General features: G+C 33.2%; 3 protein-coding genes across 3 annotated transcripts in view; 2 read left to right on the top strand and 1 right to left on the bottom strand.

Moving 5' to 3' along the window:
- Window positions 1–1430: 1430 nt before the first annotated feature.
- Window positions 1431–3591, top strand: LOC132749815 (peptidoglycan recognition protein-like). Its single transcript, XM_060739717.1, has 3 exons — window positions 1431–1590; window positions 2301–2642; window positions 2961–3591. Exons 1-3 carry the CDS (start codon window positions 1524–1526, stop codon window positions 3326–3328), a joined length of 777 nt encoding a protein of 258 aa, XP_060595700.1. The 5' UTR covers window positions 1431–1523; the 3' UTR covers window positions 3329–3591.
- Window positions 3592–4335: 744 nt separating this feature from the next.
- The window catches only part of LOC132749819 (F-box only protein 15-like), a 38795-nt gene continuing 18652 nt past the window's right edge, over window positions 4336–24478 (bottom strand). The window contains exons 12-16 of the mRNA XM_060739721.1: window positions 7129–7244; window positions 6769–6830; window positions 6594–6631; window positions 5885–5970; window positions 4336–5289 (exon numbers count right to left, since the gene is read on the bottom strand). Of these exons, the coding sequence (XP_060595704.1) occupies window positions 5200–5289; window positions 5885–5970; window positions 6594–6631; window positions 6769–6830; window positions 7129–7244 (392 nt within the window). The 3' untranslated portion in view covers window positions 4336–5199. The remainder of the gene's footprint in view (window positions 5290–5884; window positions 5971–6593; window positions 6632–6768; window positions 6831–7128; window positions 7245–24478) is intronic.
- LOC132749830 (uncharacterized) lies at window positions 17684–24455 on the top strand. Its single transcript, XM_060739734.1, has 2 exons — window positions 17684–18228; window positions 22291–24455. The coding sequence occupies exons 1-2, from the start codon at window positions 17900–17902 to the stop codon at window positions 23645–23647; spliced, it is 1686 nt and encodes a 561-aa protein (XP_060595717.1). The 5' UTR covers window positions 17684–17899; the 3' UTR covers window positions 23648–24455.

The raw sequence follows: 24478 nt of genomic DNA, 5'->3' as shown, positions 1-24478 counted from the left end.
AAGTAACAAATGCCTTTCTTAAGAAAGGAAACAAAAGTGTAAGGGTTAAGTAACAAATGCCTTTCTTCAGAAAAGAAAATAAAAGTGCTATGAATAAGTAAACAAATGCCTTAGAAAGGAGAATAAAAGTCCTAGGGTTAAGTTACAAATATCTTTCTTAGAAAAGAGAATAACAGTACTAGGATTAAAGTAACTAATGTTTCTTCAGAAAAATAGTGCTAGGATTAAATAACATTTGTCTTCCTTAAGGAAAAAAAAACAACAATGCTAGGATTAAACAACAACGGCCTTTCATCATTTATCTTTATACAAGATAAACATGTCTTTATACAGGTATATGTTTATGACATGGTGGTTTTCACTTTCACACCTGACTCATCTATCCTATCTTGATGAAAGTTGATTGACCAGGTAAGAATATACATGTTTAACTCAACTAGGGTTAAATATTAGAATGAAGTCGGAAGTTGATAGCTAACACTTTGGTGAATTTAAAAAACAACTCTAATAACAAAAAACTCGAATAACAATGTTATTTTTGTCAAATCAAAAAAACGCTCTAGATCACAGATTGATTAAAAATTTCATAAATTTAATTTTGATGAAATATGCACCTATTTAAAAAGGTTAAACAAATGGGTCATCATTGGTAAAAAAATGAGAACGATATAGACCTACATATTGATAGCGCTGTTAAATGTTTTTAACTTGATAAAAAAAATGTGTAAATTCCTGAAATGATTCGTCAAAGGTCAACAGTTACAAAGGTGAAACGAAGATTTTTCATGCTTACTACTTTACTTTTTCTTTGGTCTGATTCTTTGCACTGATAACATATTATATGGCCGATATATGAGCAGCTAGGTACCTCGTTTTCGAATATTTTTTTCTCACGGTAATAATTATTATGAGAAATGTTTATTTATTAGAAATGTAGCTTTACTACGTGTGTACTTCATTTCATTTATACGTTGTACGGTATCTAAATGTAGAATATGTTTGTTCTCTTATTAAAAAAAATATGTTCAACCTTGAAAATGCGCAGCGCAAATAAATATATATTGACAGACTGATTGCCAAAATTAATTGCCAAATCAACATGTAATAAAAGATAAAAATCTATCTTCAATGTTTTCATATTATCCAACATGATTTGTTTATCGTGTTCTTCTATCGATTTCAGGTCTTTTCATTTAACCATAAAGCCTCTGAAAAGAATCTCGTAAAAAATATATCGGCCCACCATATTGAACTATACCTTACTATGTAATGCTTTATTTCTTTTTTTTAAAAAATAGTCAAATTACTATATTGTAAATATTTGACTACAGAAAGAACTAAACACAAATAAAACGGGTTGATTTGATTTATGCTTAAGCGCATGATCGACTATGAGAAAATCTTCTTTCGCTTTCGATACAAAGTATATTATATTATAACCGGCAATTGCTATTTTTAACATTTAGTAATTTACAATATTTGAAATTACGTGGCCAATCTAAAGTAGTTGTTAGAGTATCAAGATGTACAAAGTTTCTCTTTCGACGTATTTGTTGGCAATTTTTACCTGTCATTCGTATGCCTTTAAAGGTAATATATTTTTAGTGTGTTCTTATTTTAAACAAAACGTTTTCAATATTAATATTTCATCAGCGATGTGTGAACTTCTACTTTTCGTTTTACTACAAAAAGTTGAAAAGTTAAAATGTTTCGTTTTTATATAGGATGATTTTAACAAGAAGCGATTAATTCATATTCCGGGAGATAGTTATATAATTTGTGAAAGATAAAACATTTATTTGTACTGCAGTAGAGACAATAACAAGGAACGTATGAAAGGATATTATCATATTCAAACTTCAACGAATTTTACGTAATATAATCTCAGCACAGTTTTGCATCTGAGTGAATATATTAGAGCATAAATTAATGTCACATTAAAGTTCTTCATTAATCATTATATACTTATTTATGAAATATTGAGAAATATTGATGAAATAAAATGTATTTTCGTTTTCCGCATTTTCACTTAAAAAAATATTTTTCATTGCATTGAAACATTTTTTCCGTATTTTCACTGGTGTCTTGCCGATCTCATTTCTTTACACAAAATGTAAGTGGCAGTCTTTCAAATTGTAAAGTCTAAAAAGAGAAAAATTGAATAAATATGCCGAAAATTCAAGTGTTTTTTTCTATAAATACAGGAATTATTTTCATCTTGTGATAAGAAAATTATCATATTTCATAACACCCGATGAAAGTACAGAAAAAAATATTTAAATATCCTCTATGTATTTCAGACGAGACGCTTTACGGGCTAGATCATGTGTATCCTTACACACATGATCATGACGACAGCATTCTCTTTAAGAAACATTATCTAGAGGAATTTCAACCTCGCATCACAACCAGTTGTGCTGGTCGTAGAGCCTGTAGTAGAGGTTTGCTGAATCCTCGAGACCCGTGCGCAAATATTATAGCACGTGCTGAATGGGGAGCACGTGACACTCGTCATGCTAATTACATAATAAATCCGGTCAGTATTGTATTTATACACCATACAGTCATGGAGCGGTGTTACACACAGAACCAGTGTTTGCAGGCAATGCAGAAAGTACAAGAGCTTCATATGGATGTCAGACGTGAGTCAATAGAAAACATCACGTGATATAAATTATAGTAACGCCTATATACACTTGCAACTTGAATAAATATCCAACACTTCATTTACAAAATAAATAAACGTTGTTCTTTGCATTTCTGTCAGCCTTTTCAGCAAATTTCTTTGTCTGTTCCATTCATGACTATAACGTAATATATAAACAATTATAACCATAAAACACTAGGACAAAATTAAAGTTTTCTTTTCCATATTACGAATAAATATACTGTATGCCTTATCTTACATTGTACACGTATGAAATATGTAAAATTTTGCATTATTTCTTATCATTACACAGACTGGGATGATATTGGGTATTCATTTGTTGTCGGAGAGGATGGTGGTGTGTACGAAGCCCGAGGCTATGCCAGGGTTGGCGCCCACACTCTTGGCTGGAACAACGCCTCGATAGCCATCGCCGTAATGGGGGACTTTACCGACGACCTACCGAATGGACAGGCACTTCAGGCAATTAATAATGTTATAGAATGCGGTATACAACGGGGGGAAATCATGCCCGACTATAAACTGTACGGGCACCGGGATGCAAGACCGATGTTTGAAAGTCCGGGAAAACGGTTATATCCACTGATAAAAACATGGCCTCACTACGAACACAGGATTCCGATTGAAAAATTAAAATTACAGTTCAGCAAAATAAATTAATTCTTACTATATTTGCAACTAAAGTGAATTAATTTATGCTGAAATTTCTTTCATCTGTGTGCAGTTTCTGAATCCGTATTAAATGATAGGACATCTTGATGTTAAGTACTGCTGTGCGAAAGTGTGTTTTTTGTTGTTGTTGTTGTTGTTGTTTTTCTTTGGTTTCATGAATTTCAATAGTTGGTCGAGGTGTCAATTGAAATAACAAACATAATTAAAAACTCATGAGCGTTTTATTTAAAAACGATTGACCATAAATATAAATTTAAGTAATAGTTATAGTATATGAAACGAGTTAGTTACGAGGGTATAACACTGGCTGGGGCGACATCAAGGGGTGTTTCTGCTAAAAAATGGCGAGGCCGTTAGGCCGAGACAATTTTTTTGCAGAAACATCCCGAGATGTCGCCCCAGCCAGTGTTATACCCCCGTAACTAACGAGTTTCATATACAATAACTGTTTTATCGCAATGGCATTATGTTTTCTTTTTTGTATAGAAACAAATAAATAAATTAATCGTTAGCTACATTACAGTTATTTATCATAAGGCAGTTTTTCAAGTTGTTTTCGCTGCCGCAAAAAAAAAAATATACAAAAGACATCCAATATATGAGGTGGATTGTATACTGTTAACAAGATTGATTTAAGATTTAAGGGCTTTTTTCATTTCATTAATTATCTTTGTTTATATTTTTCATTGTATTTATAGATTTGTTTTAATTTTATTTTATTGATTTCATTTTTTTATTATTTAATGGTTTTTTTTGCTACTGGGAATGTTCGTTACCACTGCCCCATTAGAGCCTCTATGAAAAAAACTGTATTGATATATACAAGGTGCGAAAAAAACTCGACCGATATATAACAGTCGAGTTTTTTTCCCTATATGAATCACTGAAAAAACTGTACTGTTATATATCAATACAGTTTTGAAATGCTCATTGAAGTGTACTGAGTATAATGGGTTAGAAAGAACAAAGGAAAAGCTCACAGCCATGCGATAACAACAGTTAAGAGTATATTGTAATAAATACATGTATACAGTTTATCAGATGATATAATAGGCAAGATCAGATGACAGCATGATATTTATATTCAAATCAAATATAATACATGTACAATAAATCATAAACAAATATTGATTTTCAGAATTACTTTTACATATCAAATGACAAATAAAATGTTTGAAACTTTATGATTTTATTCATATTTTATGCCATCTGTTACTAAACACATCAGTTTCTTACATGGGAAATTGACAACATATTTATTGCTTCTATTTGAATAAATATCAATTTTATATCTCATATACATGTATTAAATTTAAACATCATATATCAAGGCTATATCATACACACAATTGTTTCTTATATATATAATTTTATTTCTCCCATATCACAGTACTATTATATAATTAAATATCACAATAATATTAAAACTATATTGTATCTAAAATGTCATACTAGGCAACGTATTATATGTCTGTTATCAAACTCCTTTCTATAAACATGTACAGAGATCCTGGATACTGAAAAATCCTGCATCTGAAACACAGATACAGTCAAACCTGTGAACAGAGGCCATCCACATGAGATACTGAACATGGCCTTTATAGACAAGTTTTCTTTATTTGGAGGTAACTTTGTTTTTTAAATCAATCAAAGTTTTGTTGAAGAATAATCTTTATTCAAAAGGTGCTCTTTATATGGAGGTGGTTTTTAAAACAGGTTTGACTGTATCTGCATCATATATCCAAACATATATATAATCATATATCTATTGTATTTTTTGAAAGAGCACACATTTTATGTATGTAGACTCCTCATTTCAAATTGGTGGCCACTGTGAGACCAAGCTTCCTGTAAGCTGCTCATTTATATGTTGTGCCAAACCAAGCATTTATTCTATCTAAACTGAGTTTCAAGTTTAAGATTGTCATGAAAAAGTTGTCGTCATCAGTCTGAAATACAATAAAGGAGAAATGCTTAGCGGCAAGTACATTAAATGTGCAGAAAACGTGTTATTTAGCAAAAAGTGACTAAAAACACCACCATGAACTTCTTTTGCTGATTTCCGTAGAATTTTTGGTTTTGATCCATAGTGCACATTTTAGTTATCAAAACCATAGAAAATTTAAACAAATCATAAAAGTAAACTGGTCTGTGGTTAATAAACTTGTTAAAAGTTTTTTTTCAAGGCTGCAACTTTTTCATTAAAAATTTAACTCTCAATTTTTGTTCAGTTTTATTGACAGTAAATAGAACAAAAGAATATTTCAATAACTTTTTTTACATAGAAAGGCTATGGAAATCAATTAAAAGGTCAGTAAATTTGTACATTATTCAATTAAATTAGCTATATGAATTTATGTGAACACATGTTGACTTAAATGTGTCAATTTGACACCAGTACAAGGTACACATATGCAAGAAGACAATTAACTTTATTCCAGCAAATTTCAAGTTTACTTTCCCCTTCATAACGGACTATGTTTAACATAACAACACGGGAAGTAAATTGCATACAATTTTCTGATTCCAATTATTATTACCTACCTTGCTCATCTGAGCTTCTAACTTTCCTCTTTCATCCATAAATGACAATGTGTAGACATCTTCACTTGAATAGTCAAAATCAAAATCTGAAAATAATTATTCTGAATTTATACTATATGGTCTTGCAAAACTATTATGATGTCATATTCATGTATCATTTTATTCAGTTGATTGAAGAAAGAGGAAAAAAACACACTTGCTTTACACATTGCTCATGAATTTATTTTCACCGAATCAAAAAGATTCAAATAATGAAGTGTTTATCAATAGGAATTAACTATTTCAAGTAAAAACAAAGTTGCATATAAGCCTACACAGATTTAGTGCCATTGGCACCAAATGTAAATTGTCATTGTAAGAATAACATGAAAGTTGTAATTACAAAATTTTATATAGACATATAGGAATATGTAAATTATGCTCTTAAGTTTCAAACCATTGCCTTTAGTAGCTTAGAAGATACAAAAATGCACACATATAGTCTTAACCCGAGTGTTATGGAAATGCAGGGGTGCATACAATAGCTCTCCCTGTTCTTAAAATAGTTTTGAGCTAAAAGTGATCAACTCCCAAACCCTGACAATATATTTAAGGCCATTTAGTGACGATACTGCAGTGAAAATTTGGATGAAATCCTTTCAGAAATGTAGGAGAAGTTGCCATAACTATGTATTTTCTGTCAGAAAACATGGTTTTTAAAATAACTCACTTTTTTGTAAGCACTGCTCACCCACTCTTGACAAAGAACTGAAAATATACAACTAAAATGATAAACAATTTCAATAAAGAATCAAAAAACTTTTGTTTGCTTTAAATAAAACATTTTATTGAAAAGTGAAAAATTATAATATGATACAATTGGAACATAAAATATATGAACAAACCTTATACACCAAAATGGTTCACCTCGTTCATCAAGTACTGTAACATCAATCCAAGCTACATTCTAAAATTTAGAAAATGATACAAACATTTAACTTTACATTTGTTATACTTATTGTGAGTACAGTTGTAATATGAATATAAAATGAACAACAAAAAATCTAAGTTTTTTCACCATCTTGTTTATTTTATTTTCATTAAACTTGAAAATCCTGACACAGCTGGGCTTAAGCAAGGCATTTTTTTTACCGTAAAAGAAAAAGATTTAAAATAAACAAGCGGAATAAACAAGCAGAAAAAAAATATAATCACATTTCAGTATTAAGTAAAAATTTTATAAACATATCTGATTATGACAGTACCTCTACAATGCCTCTAAAAGCATCTGTTTTCCATGGAAACTGTAATTTTTTCTGTAGTATCACATGATCACAGTGGTAATCTTTACGTATTAATGGAAACACTGCAAACCCAGATCCTGCAATAATATATATAAATTTTCTATGATTATTTTTTTCTTAGTTTTGTTTTGTTTGGTTTGGTTTTTATGGCACACAAATACAATTTAGGTGATCCCTTTATGTCGCCAATCTTCTGTAGAGGCCACACAATAAAACAACTACTCTCAGGCATATTTTTCTCTTTAATAAAAGGTCAAGGTGTCAGTAAAAATGCTACAAGGATTTATCTTGCTGATGGGAAACGTGGGCTAATAGTACATGTACTGGACAACAATGGTAAGGTTACAAATTATAATAGCGAATTTTTAGACATTGATACTTGTTATGTCACTGAAGCTGGTAGTGTACTGGTATCTGGATATTACTCCAATAATGTTTTACAGTTTACATCTGATGGTGAGCTAATAGGAGAGGCTATAAAAGCTGACAGTGGAAAAGGGGAAATTCTTTCAGTAATTTGTAATCAACAAATGTCTAAAATGTAACTAAATGTATGCGGATTTGGAAAAAAAAAACATTGAAGTCTATGATATCTGATGATTGTAATAAATGACTGAAAACTACCTTCTGTAAAAATGTAATTGAAAGAATGTTCACTGATTCAGAATCTACAAATTTAAAATGTGAAAAGAACAAAACTACATTTGTGAAATGCAATGCCACTACTTTGTATAGTCTGATTTTATTGACCTGTCAATTATGAATACATTATAGGACTCATTTAAATGTTCGGTCCCACTTCGGTTTGGTCCGTGTAGTTTACGAGAATTAATGTCAAGTATATTAGTCATGGATTGAAAGTCACGCCAGCTTAATGGCAAGGTTTTCATTAATTCACAATAGCACAGTCGGTTAAGAGAATGCCTGATAGGTCTGATGAGAGGTCTGTGGTTCGATCCTTACTGTTGCCATTGTTTGTGGTCTACATTGATGCCGTATTCTTTTTCATTCATTTCTATATTTTCAAAGTTTTCCTACAAGAAGAACGTTCACCTGCAAATGAGTATTAAGATTGGTAATGGAACTGTTGTAAATGTCACAGGGTGCAGCCCGACAGGGACTCGAACCCGGCACCCTCGGAATACCGTAACGCGACTCTACTGACTGAGCTATCCGGCCGCTTACACATCTTTTCCCCTAAATAGTGAACAGTTCTGAACCGTGACATAAACCTTTATCCTATTGATTTTATCCATATTACGTTTATCTATTGCACAGAATGATTGTTTTTACAAAGTGTACCAGTATCCGGATGTTGAAAGCTATCCGATTTTCTGCAATTACTGCTGTCACATGGCTATCTAACTTTTTAAGAATTTGCATGGCTTAATAAAACTGAGCCTGCAACATTTCATAATTTTGCTGTTTAGGGTGTTGTTTTCTCTATTTTAAGGGGAAGTCACTCATGTTTTCTAAATTATTTGTTCTTTTCTGTCTATCTCAGCAGAGACAATTAGATGCTATTAATGTCACTGATCTCGATTATTACTTACTATTTTTGTTATATAAAATTAACCAGTTGTAAGGTCATCAAAGGCATAGCTCTAGGCCCTGAGGAGTGAATATTGATATATTTTTTACTGGATTTATATACCTTAGACTGGATTTTTCTAGTTTGTTTAGTTAGTACATACCTACAGGTATTCTGCTGCAGGAATCTTCTAATCACTATGTGAAACTCATTATCATTTTCTATGTGTTTGTATATACATTGTTAATAAAATAACCTATGGTAAAAATGAAAGTTAGAAAATTAAAGTTATGCATTTAGGTGCTCATGTCCATATATTGAAACAGAGAAAGGATAAAATCCTGAAGTTATCAATTTTAAACACTTGATATACAATGTATATGCAGTTAGTTATATATAGTAAAGTCTAATGGAACAGTATTTGTAACTGTAAGAGATACGCAACGCACACAACTCAATCTTTATTATTATATGTTATAGACTATTTGAGATTTTTATATGCCCGAAAGACTTTCGGGCATATTATGTTATACCCCCTTGCGTCCGACTGTCCGTCCGTTAGCAATTTGCATGGTTTCCGAAGCATAACTTAAGTTCCATTTGGCCCACAGTATTCAAACTTCATAGGATGATTCCCCATATTGGGTAGAAGACCCCTATTGATTTTGGGGTCACAAGGTCAAAGTCACTATTACCGTAAAACTGAAAATGGTTTTCGGAGCATAACTTAAGTTCCATTTGGCCAACAGTTTTCAAACTTCATAGAATGATTGTCCATATTGAGTAGAAGACCAATACTGATTTTTGGGTCAAAGGTCAAGGTCACTTTTACCGTAAAACTGAAAATGGTTTCCACAGCACAACTTAAGTTCCATTTGGCCCACAGTTTTCAAACTTAATAGAATGATTGTCCATATTGGGTAGAAGACCCCCATTGATTTTGGGGTCACAAGGTCAAAGGTCAAGGTCACTATTACCGTAAAACTGAAAATGGTTTCCGGAGCATAACTTAAGTTCTATTTGGCGCTAAGTATTCAAACTTCATAGAATGATTGTCCATATTGGGTAAAAGACCCCTATTGATTTTGGGGTCACAAGGTCAAAGTTTAAGGTTACTTTTAGCTTAATACTGAAAATGGTTTCCGGAGCATAACTTAAGTTACATTTGGCCCACTGTATTCAAACTTCAAAGGATGATTGTCCATATTGGGTAGAAGACCCTTATTGATTTTGAGCTTAATACTGAAAATAGTTTCCGGAGCATAACTTAAGTTCCATTTGGCCCACAGTTTTCAAACTTCATAGGATGATTGTCCATATTGAGTAGAAGACCAATACTGATTTTTGGGTCACACGGTCAAAGGTCAAGGTCACTATTACCGTAAAACTGAAAATGGTTTCCGCAGCATAACTTAAGTTCCATTTGGCCCACAGTTTTCAAACTTCATAGGATGATTGCCCATATTAGGTAGAAGACCCCTATTGATTTTGGGGTCACAAGGTCAAAGGTCAAGGTCACTATTAGCTTAATTCTGAAAATGGTTTCCGGAGCATAACTTATGTTCCATTTGGCCCACAGTATTCAAACTTCATAGAATGATTGTCCATATTGGGTAGAAGACCCCTATTGATTTTGGGGTCACAAGGTCAAAGATCAAGGTTACTATCACCTTTAAACTGGAAATTTTATAGGATTAACAGCTTTATAACCTGACGTCTTTTCGTCCATCTGTTGTAGCATTTTTACTAAATACAAGATAACAACTTGATGGTGGTGCTTTGAAAATATACATGAATGTTCTTCAGCTATAAAGGAGGATTGCTTTTTGAAGGAGGTAATACTGTATTTAATTCCCATGTCTTACAAATGCTTCATCCTTACTAAAAGAAAAAGTACTTTCGGGCATATAATGCTCTGCCTAGCGGTGCTCTTGTTTTTACTTTTATACTATGCATTATAGTTTTCTTTCTACAAAATTATGAATTCCATCCAAGTACCAATGCTAATAGAATGTTATATTTATTTTTAATTGAAACTGGGAATTATTAATGTTATGTGCATATATGTATATCTTAGTATATGGATATAATATTTCTGTATTTACTAAATTTATATAAAATGATAATACATGTATTGATCGGTCTACAGGTTATAGGTTTTTAAAGCTAATAATAGTATCTATAATAGAGTTTATACATTATAGTTTTCTTTCTACTTGATTTTGAATTCCATCCATTAAAACCAATGTTAATGTTAGGATTTCATATTTATTTCATAGAAACTGGAAATTGTTAATTTTAAGTGCATACATGTATATCTTAGTATATGGATATGATGAGACTTATAATATTTCTGTATTTAAAAAGTTAGAGTTATGACATTATTATTAAACTGATGGAGGACTTTCATTTAAAGCTATAAATGATAATACATGTACATGTATTGATAAGTATACAGGTTAAAGGTGTATACCCAAAATTAGCTGGCTAATAATAATATCGATAATAGAGTTAAAGGAATCTTAGCCTGTATTTTGTGGTTCATCTTCTGAACTTGTGAGATTTGGCAGGTTACATAATGACCTATCTAGAATTGAGGTTAAATTAGTGTCCATTACTAGTGATGGCAGGGTCCATGGTGCAATTCCATTGGACAGTTGCATAGCAATATAGATATATATCCCACACTCTCTGTGCTAGTAGGTTAGTACTGGTCCTTTAAGGGAAGAAAATGTCCTTAAACTTGGATCAAGCAATAAAATTAATAAAGTCTCAAACAGTCATATTCTGAATTGTTATTCTATTTTTGTTCTAACATGTGCATAGTTTGAAAAGGACAGCTTCTGTCTTATCAATTTGTAATGGAGGGACACCGGTCTCAACTTCCAGGTCTCCAGAGTCAACCAAACTACAGACTTTTCATAGAGTAGATATGTGGGGAAATGTGTTGTGGTTTAGAACTGTTCATTATTAAATAGAAAAAATGTGTAGCCTGCCGGATAGCTCAGTTGATCTTCTGACAGTCATGCGTTTGAGTCATGGTCAAGCAGTTTCATTCTTCATGAAACTTCTAGCATCTGCCAAAGGTAATGACATTCTTACATGGTTCACGTCTTATTTCTGATAGACAGCAGCTGGTGGATGTGGCTAGTACTCATTCTACTACTGCTCCGAGTACCTATGGTGTTCCCCCATGGTTCATTTTACACACCGTATTACCGGCGGCAGTGATGGCAGATCACTGCAGTGATGGCAGATATCTGAAAATTACTGATCGGTACAGGTAGGTTATAAATTTGGTTGGTTTAATTATATTACACAAATACGGCCCATTTCATTGCTATAAAACTTTTGTCCATTGAATGGAGATACTGTAAGGTATTTTTGGACTCGTTTTTTCCTGTTTTAAGACTATTTTGAGCAGGTTAAAAGTGAAAGCCTTGGAAAAAATCCGTGAAAATGTCTGTTTTCTGTTCAAAAATATCTCAAGTTTTAAGTAAATGGCAGGATTTCCTGGTTATCAATATAGACGTTCATCCATTGGGGTCACGCAAGCCAAATATCTACCCGTGAGTCTTTTCTTGAAAGTTTTACAGACGCTCAATCTTGCCCGGTCGAAGAAAAAATGCTGCCGTTGTAGGCAGATACATATTATAAATGCTGCCGTCGATGGCAGAAATACCCACGAAAGTGGCTAACATTCTGACAGAAAATCAAGTTCAATCTTTTATCAATTCCTCTTTTCTTTGCGTCCTTTTAGTCGGAATTGAGCCGTTTAAACTATCATTTTCTAATATTTTTCTCAAGATAGAAAAGTTATTAATGCGGTGTGTGCATCGAAAAAAGCTTTTTAGCAACATGCAGTTACAATACAAAAAGTGATGATTTAGTACGACAAAATTTCACTATAAATAGAGAAATGAACATGAAAAAACTTTATTTTTCTATATTCATGCATGTGTGCTTGATCTGTTCATATGAATTGAAAGGTCAAAAAAGAGAAAAAGAATATAACAAATAAAAAATTCTAGTTTTTTTCCTATAAATACAGGATTTATTTTCATCTTGTGATATGAATCATCGAAAGGTTCATCTTTATAAGTTGTCATGGTTACAGCTAAAATGAATGAAAAAATATATAGTTAAATGGGAGCACGTGATGTTAGAACTGTTGTTAATAGTTTAGCATAGTAAATGAAATTTAAAGGCAAACTACAACGCTATTACAAACATGAAAATTAAAGAAATGAATCCAACGTTGTGTCGTGTTTTTTCAAGAACTTGATAATATAAGGAAAATATTTGAACTGTCAATAATATTATCTTTCCATTTTACATTAACATACATTGTTTTATGATACACTGATGCCAGTTGCGAGGTTAATAGTCTCCCCTTTATTACATCAATTTAATAATTTATAATCTGCGCCGATTAAGTAAATTTCAGCCTTTATTTGCCTTAAAAAAGGGAGTGCGCTGCTAAACTTAAGATACATATAGTATTGTATGCATGTAAACTGACGACACATCAGATCAAGCACACATGCATGAATATAGAAAAATGAAGTTTTTCATTGTTCATTTCTCTGTATTTATAGTGAAATTTTGTGGTACTAAATCATAACTTTTTGTATTGTAACTTGCATGTTGCTAATAAGCTTTTTTTTTTGCGATGAACATATCGCATTAAATGAAAACAATAAAAAAAATCTACAAAACAGCAATTTTTCTTCAAAATTTATATGTGAGGCATGTTTTAACATGGAAAACGGCGTTTTTGGGTAATTTCGTTTTTTTTCATCATTTTCTGTTAAAACCCATTACCAGATATATACGCCTTTCTACGCCTTTTTCACCCCCCCCCCCCCCCTTTTTTGCTTTCTCAAATGGTGAAAAAAATGCCTTATTTAGGCCCCCAAACACTTGTTTTTGTTTGATAAATGTTGTTTAAAAAATTGACCACTTTTTCGGCGCGGCCCCCCCCCCATCCAAAAGATACATCAGGGAGTTGCCAGAAGGGGGATGTGCCCCCTTCTGTTTGGGGGGTTTGAAGGGGGGCTGAGTCCCCCTCATCGCCAAGAAAACTTTGGACTTGTGGGAGGCTAAAAATGGCCCCAGGTCGATCATAAGGTAACGTGTAACCAATGCTGAAAAGCCTTTGACTCTTTCTCTCATCCATTGAGAAGTGGCAGCACTTTGAAATTAATTTTGATGTAAAAAATCAACGCAAAATAGTGATTTTTGGCAATTTTGAGATGTCCCCTAGTTGCTATGGTAACAGGAAATTTCAGACTGAACATGTTGTTACAAAGGCAATGGTCCAGTCAACATTTGTGCCAAGTTTGATTAGTATTGAAGCAGTTTTTTATAGTTTTATAGCAACTTGAACTTGTAACGGGAGACCTTTCAATGAAAACAGCCATTTTTCACAAGATGCTCATGGGGTAATGGGTTAATAACTTTTCTATCTTGAGAAAATATTAGAAATGAATAGTTTAACGTCTCAATTCTGAACTAAAAGGACGCAAAAAGAAAAGAGGAATTGATAAAAGATTGAACTTGATTTTCTGTCAGAATGTTAGCCACTTTCATGGTATTTCTGCCATCGACGGCAGCATTTATAATATGTATCTGCCTACAACGGCAGCATTTTTTCTTCGACCGGACAAGATTGAGCGTCTGTAAAACTTTCAAGAAAAGACTCACGGAGTAGATATTTGGCTTGCGTGACCCCAATGGATGAACGTCTATATTGATAACAGGAAATCCTGCCATTTACTTAAAACTTGAGATATTTTGAACAGAAAACAGACATTTTTCACGGATATTTCTAAGGCTTTCCACTTTTAACCTGCTCAAAATAGTCTGAAAACAGGAAAAAACGAGTCCAAAATTACCTTACAGTATCTCCATTCAATGGACAATAGTTTTATAGCAATGAAATGGGCCGTATTTGTGTAATATAATTAAACCAACCAAATTTATAACCTACCTGTATCGATCGGTAATTTTCAGATATCTGCCATCACTGCAGTGATCTGCCATCACTGCCGCCGGTAATACGGTGTGATTTTAGGTCCTCTTTTAGTCAATGACATATCTGCAACCCTAAGCATGCATTATTCTGATGACTCAGGTATCCTTGTATCTGGTAAAATAAATCTGAAGAAATTCATTCTTATGGCATGAGTCTTATTCCTGATTTGTTAATTGATTAAAAATTGTCTTTGCATCATGGCAAGACAGGGTCTATTCCTTTTGATTTAAGTTTCAACTTAAATTGGGCCTAGCGGGCCGTAGCCTCCAGGTCACATGTAATGGTACTGCTATAAAGTACACATCTTTTGTTAAGTATTTAGGTGCAAAACTTGATCAAATTTTTTTGGCGTCGCCTTTGATGCTTTGCATCAATGCATTTCTTGTTATTATATGAGCAGTTAAGGAAACATTTGAACAGAAAAGACTTGGAGAGATGTGACAGTAAATAGGCTTCGATCTGAAGGTAACACTGTTCTAAAAATAGATTTTACCTTATCACCACACTGACTTTCGGACAAGCGATTAGGGAGTACACATTAAACATGATGTTAATCAGCGGATACTTTGTTTACATGCAATATTTTAAGAAATTTTATACAATTGTGGAAACAAGTTGGAAATGGAATTTAGTGTGCAAAGAAAAGGGACAACTGAACACTGTACTTTTAAGTTACATTTAAACATATGTCACGATCTGCTCTGGCCTCTATATATACATCTTTACACCTTGTTAATGAAAAAAAGTTTAAAAAATGCACCAGTAATTGTCGATGATTTTAACAACAAATAGTTTTAACAAATAGTTTGTGTGAGACATATGATATCCAAGGGAAATAAAAATACAAATGACTTATATTTTATTGTCTGTACATATACAGTGTACACATGTATGTTAAATCATTGACCTCAAAAAGACAATCAAAATTAACTAGAACTATCACTAAATGTGATTAATACCCCCACAAGACTGCTTCAGAAATGAGGATGTTACTAGTAACAGAATACCTTGTAAAAGAATTGAAATATAGAGTTATGGTTGTGGGCAATTAAAGATAGTTGTGGTTCTTGTATGTTGCATTTCCTTTCAATGTGGTTGGCCATTGATGAAGTTTTATTGAATTACTCTCTAATAAGTCCATAAAGACAAAGAAAAGGAACAAAGGGCAATAACTCTATAAATACTGAAGATGGAGTTATAGTTCTTGTGCACTGCACTTCCTCTTAATGTGCTTGACCATTGTATGAAGTTGTTTTGAATTCCAACCAGTATATTTTAAGTTATGCTCCGGACAAGGAAAAGTATCAAAGGGCAGTAACTCTGTAATTTGTCAAAATGGAGTTATGGCTCTTGTGCACTGCACTTCCTTATAATGTCCTTGACAACTGTATGAAGTTGTATTGAATTCCAAACAGAAGTTTTCAAGTTATGCTCTGGACAAGGAAAAGTAACAAAGGGCAATAACTCTGTAATTAGTCAAGATGGAGTTATGGTTCTTTAGCACTGCACTTCCTCTCAATGTGCTTGACCATTGTATGAAGTTATATTGAATTCCAACCATTAGTCTTCAAGTTATGCTCCAGACAAAAAAAGCAATGGAAAAGTAACAAAGGGCAATAACTCTGTAATTAGTCAAGATGGAGTTATGGTTCTTATACACCGCACTTCCCCTTTTTGTGATTGACCATTGTATGAAGTTGTTTTGAATTCCAACCAGTAGTTTTCATGTCATGCTCTGGACAAGGAAACGTAAATAAGGGCAGTAACTCTGTAATAAGTCAAGATAGAGTTATGGTTCTTGTGCACTGCACTTCCTCTCAATGTGCTTGACCATTGTATGAAGTTAAAATGAATTCCAACCATTAGTCTTCAAGTTATGGTCCAGACAAAAGAAAGCAATGGAAAAGTAACAAAGGGCAATAACTCTGTAATTACTTTAGATAGAGTTATGGTTCTTGAGCACTGCACTTCCCCTTATTGTGTTTGACAATTGTACGAAGTTGTTTTTAATTCCAACCAGTAGTTTTGAAGTTATGCTCCGGACAAGGAAAAGAAACAAAGGGCAATAACTCTGTAATTAGTAAAGATAGAGTTATTGTTCGTGTGCACTGCACTTCCTCTCAAAGTGCTTGACCATTGTATGTATTTATATTGAATTCCAATCATTAGTCTTCAAGTTATGCTCCGGACAAGGAAAATGCAACGGACGTCTGGACCGACCGACCGACCAGAGGCGACCATCGGGTGACTCCTATATACCCCCCCCCCACCCCCAACTTCGTTTTTGGGGGTATAAATATACATGCAAGCATGCGCCATGTACGTATACATTATTTCTGATAAAACAAATACTAGAATCGGCATTTTTTTATAAGGTAAAATGGGGAAAATGCAGCGTTTTGCTTATTCCAAAATTATCAAAGAATTAAGATATTAATCATTAATCTAATGATCGTAGCACTTTGGTGGATAGATTCATGACATATCTCCAATTTACGTATTTTACATAGAAACAAAATTTCGTACGGTATATCTGGGACAGAAAGATACGTCTCAAATTCTTAAAATCATACAATATCATCTCACCATTTCAAATGTTGATAAATAGTGAAACAAAAACAAATTGCTTAGCGCCGGCATTTTTCACAGAAAGCAATTCTTTTTCACCATCTTTATTTTCCAGATGTTTTTAAATCATCATCATCGTATTTATACATAAGAATGCTTCTCAATCACGCTTTCGAGTAGCCCAACAAATTGTGCGCTTTAGGGCTTTTTTATATAGACGATGGCCGCCCTTCGACAGACATCTATGAAATATCAGATTATAAAATCGGTCTGTCTTGCCGTCGAAATATTGAGACTAGCTTTCGAGAAACATCATTTTCATTGAGAGAAATGTGAATAAAAGTATTCGTAACCATTATTTTGTAGATGTCTACAGATTAATCCAGATTCTTTGTCCGAAACTTACGATAGGCCTATACATGTATGTGGCTATTTTAAGAACAGGTCTCTTATCAGTGACGTATACGATGCTTATCTCAGATCGTGCTTAAAAATTGAAAGTGACACGAAATAAGGACAATGTATGTCTCTATCTTGCTGTGTTGTTAATGTACATATCAACTAATTAACTTTGTTTAAACAAGGTAAATTGCAAGATGGCTACCGGTGGGTGGATAAATACGGATATGCTTTCTGATGAAACATTTGATGTACTATGTACAATCTGCAAAAACTCCGAAGGTGTAAAATTCTGTGTGGACTGCCAAGATTATTTCTGTATAAATTGTGTCCAAGTTCATAGTAAAGTGCCTGTGTGTGCTAGTCACAATATGTTGGACAAATCTCTAGTTACATCAGGAATCATTAAAGGTCAGCCGAGGGCACCAGAAGAGAGATGTGGCAAACACAGTCATAAACACATTGATATGTACTGTCAGAACCATGATAATGTTGGCTGTTCTACATGTATGGCAGTTGATCACAGGTAAATTTTAACAATTAATCACTCACTTTATGGTGAGTATTATAGCTTCAAAACATAAAAGCTATGTTAAAGAAAACTAGAGCTTTCACTAAAGGGGATTCATACCCGGCCTGCCATTACAAGAAAAATTATTTGTCTGAAACTAAATTTAATTTATGATGTTTCATCTATGTACCGAAAATAATTATTATTCAATGCCTTGTAATAGACATTTGCGATAAAATGTCGGGAACGATTATCGAGGAACAGTTACGCTAATATTTAGACGTCATCTCAGCACATATTATGAGCACTTCAAATAAGGCCAAAATATTTTACTATGTCTCCTTTCTAACATCTTTATTTTCATTTTAGTAACTACAAGTTCCCTAAGTAAATTCGGAAAGCTCAGCCAATGGTCGTTTGTTGACGGTTGTTTTGTCTAGTGTGCTGACGTGCATCACTAGTTTCGTCCTTTGATGATGACAAAACGTTTGCCAGCTTTAGCATGGTCATCTTGATGTCTTGACTACAACCTCGGTTGTGCAGTTTACGTAGGACTGGACTGGGTTCGAGTTGTCTCGGGACTAGGCGGGGGCAAGCTGCTGTCCATGTTGGCCCTCATTTATACATCTGTTAAGATTTATCAGAGCTTGACCTAGCAATAACTGCTGCATGTGAGCCGCTTAAGCTTGCCCTTGGTTTAGATGCCTGGTCCTTTTTATAGGAACTGCACCTTACTGGGTTTTTTTTGGCATTAAACCCTTAACTCAAAAAACGTCTTTCAAGACGGTGTATGGCCTAAAGCGCTGGCAATAATTTGAAAATGTTGAAAAGTGAAATTGAAATGATATGTATACATCAAATTAGCAGGTGTCAAGTGCCGTGTAGCAGCCGTTAAAAGGTGCCCTGTACTTCACTTCAGTGTTGCTGTATTTTTCTGGTCCTTTGGCATAATTGAGTCCAGCACTTTTAAGTGTTGAGAGTTGAGTCCCACTTAAGCCGGTGCTAGGGGGCGTGAGGGTTGTTGCACTTTTTATTATCCATTAAGTACAGACCCAATCAAACCGAGTCTGCAATTTTCATGATTTCTTTTGCTGTTCTTAATGCTTCCGATGGATCACTTTTTTCCAGATATTTCAATACTTTTTCAGTCATATACTGATAGTCTGTCTATTGTAGGATCTAAACAGGTTCCCTTAATAGTGCACAATCTAATTTCCCACATGGAACAGAGGTGTGCAACTGCTTGACTTCCATATATTAAACATTTAATAATTATTTATATTCATCAGTGTTTTAATGCTGAGCGCCAAGCCAGGAGCTGTGTAGTACAATTTTCATGTCTTTGGTATCATGTGGCCTGAACTAATAACCTTCTTCAATTGAAGAAGACTGTCTAATTAAAGCCTTATGGAGGATATAAATTATATATGGAATATTAAAAATACATCAGCATAATGCTACAGCATAATGCGTCAGTAAGATAGACATTGGTAAATTTTATTGCAATTTACCCAGGGTTTGAAAGCCATTTTTCTACATATGATGTCTAAATATATATATATATGAGTTTGGTGCAGATTTACTGTAACTGATCATTTTTTCGGTAGGATTTTTATTTGCTTATAATCCCACCACAATTCTTACTGAAGTGGCAGAAATGTATTTCAAATGCACACATAGATCTATACAAGTTCTTCAAGTTACGTTATGAGACACCCGCAACACTTGCATTATTCTTTAAATAAAACAACCCAACTATCGTTAAGTACTTTGCTTTGGCAACGATCACATCCAACGACTTTTATGATATCAACATTATTTGAAAAAGGAACAAGTGTATCGTCAGTGTAAGACGGGATCCGGGCTTAAATTCCATGTTTCTATTTGAACTAAAACAAGAGCTGTCGGTAGGACAGCAACGCTCGACTTTTCTTAGTGCTTGATAGTAAAAGGGCCTTGACAATGTAAAATTTTCTTAGTTTACAAAATGGCCAAATTTTCCCTTAGATCCATGTTACAGATAAAGGCCTATTATGCTCTCAAAGAAGAGTATAAAATTTCAACTTGTTTCAAAGCCAGATGTCAATTATCTCAATAGTGTATGAAAATATCTGAGGTGGTATGCAAACTTTAACGTAAATTTTAAGTCAGAAAAGGGGGATAATTCTGTCAAAATGCTTGATACAGTTACCTCCTCCTGTCTACAGGTGGGGTTCATGATGGCGAACAAGTGTGCAAAGTTTCAAAGCCATATGTCAATGGACTTTGAAAATATTTGAGGTATTACAAAAACTTAAACGTAAATTTTAAGTCGAAAAAGGGGCATAATTCTGTCAAAATGCTTGATAAAGTTACCTCCTATCTACAGGTTGAGATCATGATGATGAACAAGTGTGCAAAGTTTTAAAGCCATGTGTCAATGGACTTTGAAAATATTTGTGGAATTACAAAAACTTTAACGTGAATTCTAAGTTGAAAAAGGGGCATAATTCTGTCAAAATTCTTGATAAAGTTACCTCCTCCTATCTACAGGTTGCCTGGGGTCATGATGGTGAACAAGTGTGCAAGGTTTCAAAGCCATATTACGTTAACACAAAATATCGTTGGCAATGCTGGAGTTATCCGTTAATTAGAAACCTCATTTATTATAAAAGGATAACCTGATGAAGGGTATATAGTACCCTTTAAATAAATATAGAAACCGACCTGGTGTTTTGATGTTTTGTTCTCCCCTCCCAATCTTTTAATTTATCATTTATTATAAAATGTTCGATTATTTTGAGATTATCCTTTTATATAACTTGTCCTCGATCCGCGTTCCTCATTATAAGCCGCAAATGTCTAATAGAGGACCATCTGGATAACAAAAACAAAAACTCTAGAAATTAACAAGAAACCATTTTTCTATTTTTGATAACAGTGACCTTGACCCTAGGGGTCCAAAAGATATCCTCAACAAAGGCACCAAATAACTTACTAGACACAGAGTTTAATAACAGTATCTCATTTCTTATCTAGTTAATGTCAGGAAACAACTTTAAATTTTTTTAGTAATGTGACCTTGACCATAAAGGGCCAAAAAGCAATCCCAAACCAGGTCTTTACAAAAGCTTCCTGTTTGCTTTATCACAGTTTCTTATTCCTCATTTTAGTTATTGTCTACAAGAACTTTAAAGTGAGGTCTCCATATAAGCTTGCTATAAAACAAGTTTGATTGCAATACAGTGTAACTTCTGAAAACCGAACACCTGTGGGACAAGCCATCGGAAGTTTCCGGAATTCAGAAATTCGGAATTATCTGAACAAGTACAATTATTATACTTTAACTATTTTACAGTAAGACATGATGAAAAGTATATGAAACTGATTAACTTATTAAAATAGCAAAAATTATAGGACTTTTACTATTTTAAATTTCATTATCACCTATAACTGAATTTGCTGATACAATAGCATAATATTAATTATCACAAGTTATCCTTTAGTATATTTCATATACACGTAGTACCTGCTATTTTCCTGCATTTTTTTCATTTCATCACATTATTTTTTTCAATTTCTTAATTTTAACACTTTAAACAAGTGTTTGATATGCTTGACAGGTTGTAATTCTAATAGGTGTCAAGATAAATGGGTACTGTTAATTGGAAGATACTGACATTTTGAAGGTTTTTCATTTACAAGTATAATATTCCTTCACACCCATTTTAATTTCCGGATTTTTGAAGTAAATTTTAATTGATATAAACCAAATTTTACCAGAAAAACTTTCGGAATACAGAATTTAGAAGTTCCGTAATTCAGAGGTTTTGATTACATAGAAAACAGAAGGAGAAATTTCGGGACCCTGAAAAATGTTCAGATTTCAGAAGTTTCCGGATTTTAGAAGTTCCGGAATTCAGAAGTTACACTGTATCTTATTTGTAACTCTATTTTACTAATTGTCAAACTATACGACCAACCAACGAAACATTGGATGAAATATATCCCCCTTTAAACTTTGTTTAAGGGGGAGGGGGGAATAAAATGACTCCATTCTGTTATATTTATCCATGGACATTCTGAATTTGTTTTCAGGTCATGCCCGGATACTGTCTACATTCCAGAATTTATCCAAAATAACACTTACCAATCAGCCTCAACAGAAATTCAAACAAAACTAAAGGAAATATCCAAGACCCTTGCAGAACAAGTGACCAAATTCAAACAAGATAAACAATGGCTGCTGAAAAGAAAGGCAGAGTTACTGGCTGATATCAGAAAATTTCGACAAAGAATTAATGACCAACTTGACAATTTGGAGAAAAATTCTATAGATGAGGTAGCATATAAGGTTAAACACCTTCAAGACAAGATTGAAGACAATCTCCAAAAACTACAAGATACTAAGGCCAAGGTTGCCTCAGCTAATGAAAAATTAGCATCTCCAAACACAAATCAAGCTGAAGTGTTTGTTCATGTAAAGATTGGGGAAGATGCAGCATATGTTGCTGATGAATGTACAGCAGATAACAAAAGCAAGAGTACTGGATATGACATAGAGTTTCAACCTGATAAAACAATTCTTACATTGCTAGAACGATATAAAGCGATTGGCACAGTAACAGAGTTAGCTCCAAAGACTCCATGCACTTTATTTCAGATTATAGGGAAACAATCATATTGTGTTACAGCTAAACCTGATGAAGAAGACAGTAACTTCAGAAGTGTATGCAGCCTAAATGATGGTACAATAATTCTAGCTGATTACAACAAAAACAAGCTAAACCGGTTCCACAGTAACAACTATACTGTCATAGACTACCCTCTACCTGGAGCACCATGGCAAGTGTGTTCAATTAATTCAACACAAGCAGCAGTAACTTTACCATCACAGAAAGAAGTTCATTTCATTTCCGTTGAAGGACAAATGAAAACAACAAAGAAGATTTATACTGATTATGAATGTTATGGTCTTGCATACAAAAACAAGAATTTGTATATATCAGACTATTACTTAGAAGTCTATATTTATTCTTTGTCTGGAAGGAAGCGAGCACAGATAAGAATAAAGCAACCACTACCACTATTCTCTTATTCCAGAAACATACTAGCTGTCAGTAAAGATGCGACAAAGTTTTATTTTGCTGGCAGTCAACTTGGACCGATATATCCATTGTTTCTAAACACAGGTATATCAAGATTTAATGATGGAAAAATAAATAAGGCTACTTATTGTTATGTCACTGAAGTAGGTAGTGTACTGGTATCTGGATATCACTCTAATAATGTGCTACAGTTTACATCTGATGGTAAGTTGCTGGGAGAGGTCATACAAGCTGATAGTGGAACAGGGGAAATTGTTTCAGTTTGTTGTAATAAACAAATGACTAAAATATATGTAAGCAGATTTGGAAAAAACTACATTGAAGTGTATGATATGGGATCGGCTTGATAATTAATGTCTGGAAACCAACATCTGAATAAAATGGTACTGAATTCAACATCTACAAATATTAAATGTGAAATTAACAAGACTGCATTTGTGATCTGCAAATATCCCCACATTGTAAAGCACTAACAATAGCAAGAACAAAAGCAGTTCATCATTTGCTTGTATATATTATTAATAAATTATGTTACAATATTGGATCAATGTCAAATTAAACCTTAGATAAATAGTTTGGCAATATGAAATGTAAAACACAATTATCATATAATATTTATATGTATTTATCATCGGTTAAAGTAATTAAATGTAGCTAGTTTTAGTGAGTTGTCACTATCAGCTTTTAAAGGTTGAAGCATCAATTTCTGAACAGATTATCCATGCATGTAAACTAATTAAAGTCATTGTAACGATTTTTTCTTTATTCAAAGTCTTTGCATTGTGGAGAAATGACAAATTTTACATTTCCAAGCCACCCACCTGTTTTGTTTATTTTTTAATTTTGTTCGATGTTCATTTTTAATTATCAAAAGATAAAGAAATATTTATCATTCATTTACATGTAAATGATTTGTTGATGATTTTGCAGTTGATGTTATGATGAGGACTTTACACAAAATATGTTATTTTGTTTCATCTCCCTTATGTTTATTTCCCCTTCAGCAATCTGTTGTTTTTTTAAGCTCAATTAACCCATTACCGGATATACATGCCTTTTAACGCCTTTTTCACCCGTCCCCTATTTGTTGTCTCAAATGGTGAAAAAATGCCTTATTTAGGCCCCCAACACTTGTTTTTGTTTGAGAAATGTTGCTTAAAAAAAGTGACCACTTTTTC

This window comes from Ruditapes philippinarum, unplaced genomic scaffold, assembly GCF_026571515.1.
Source record: "Ruditapes philippinarum isolate M1 unplaced genomic scaffold, ASM2657151v2 ctg2085_1_1_1_1, whole genome shotgun sequence".
NCBI lineage: Eukaryota > Metazoa > Mollusca > Bivalvia > Venerida > Veneridae > Ruditapes > Ruditapes philippinarum.
Note: the sequence above shows the minus strand (reverse complement) of the source record. Positions and strands in the feature narration are given on the sequence as shown.

Excerpts from the sequence above, each read along its gene's own strand:
- LOC132749815 (XM_060739717.1), top strand. The coding sequence starts at position 1,524 with ATGTACAAAGTTTCTCTTTCGACGTATTTGTTGGCAATTTTTACCTGT. Across the intron at positions 1,591-2,300 it reads TCATTCGTATGCCTTTAAAG|ACGAGACGCTTTACGGGCTA; the intron begins GTAATATATTTT and ends TATGTATTTCAG. Across the intron at positions 2,643-2,960 it reads GCTTCATATGGATGTCAGAC|ACTGGGATGATATTGGGTAT; the intron begins GTGAGTCAATAG and ends ATCATTACACAG.
- LOC132749830 (XM_060739734.1), top strand. The coding sequence starts at position 17,900 with ATGGCTACCGGTGGGTGGATAAATACGGATATGCTTTCTGATGAAACA. Across the intron at positions 18,229-22,290 it reads TGTATGGCAGTTGATCACAG|GTCATGCCCGGATACTGTCT; the intron begins GTAAATTTTAAC and ends ATTTGTTTTCAG.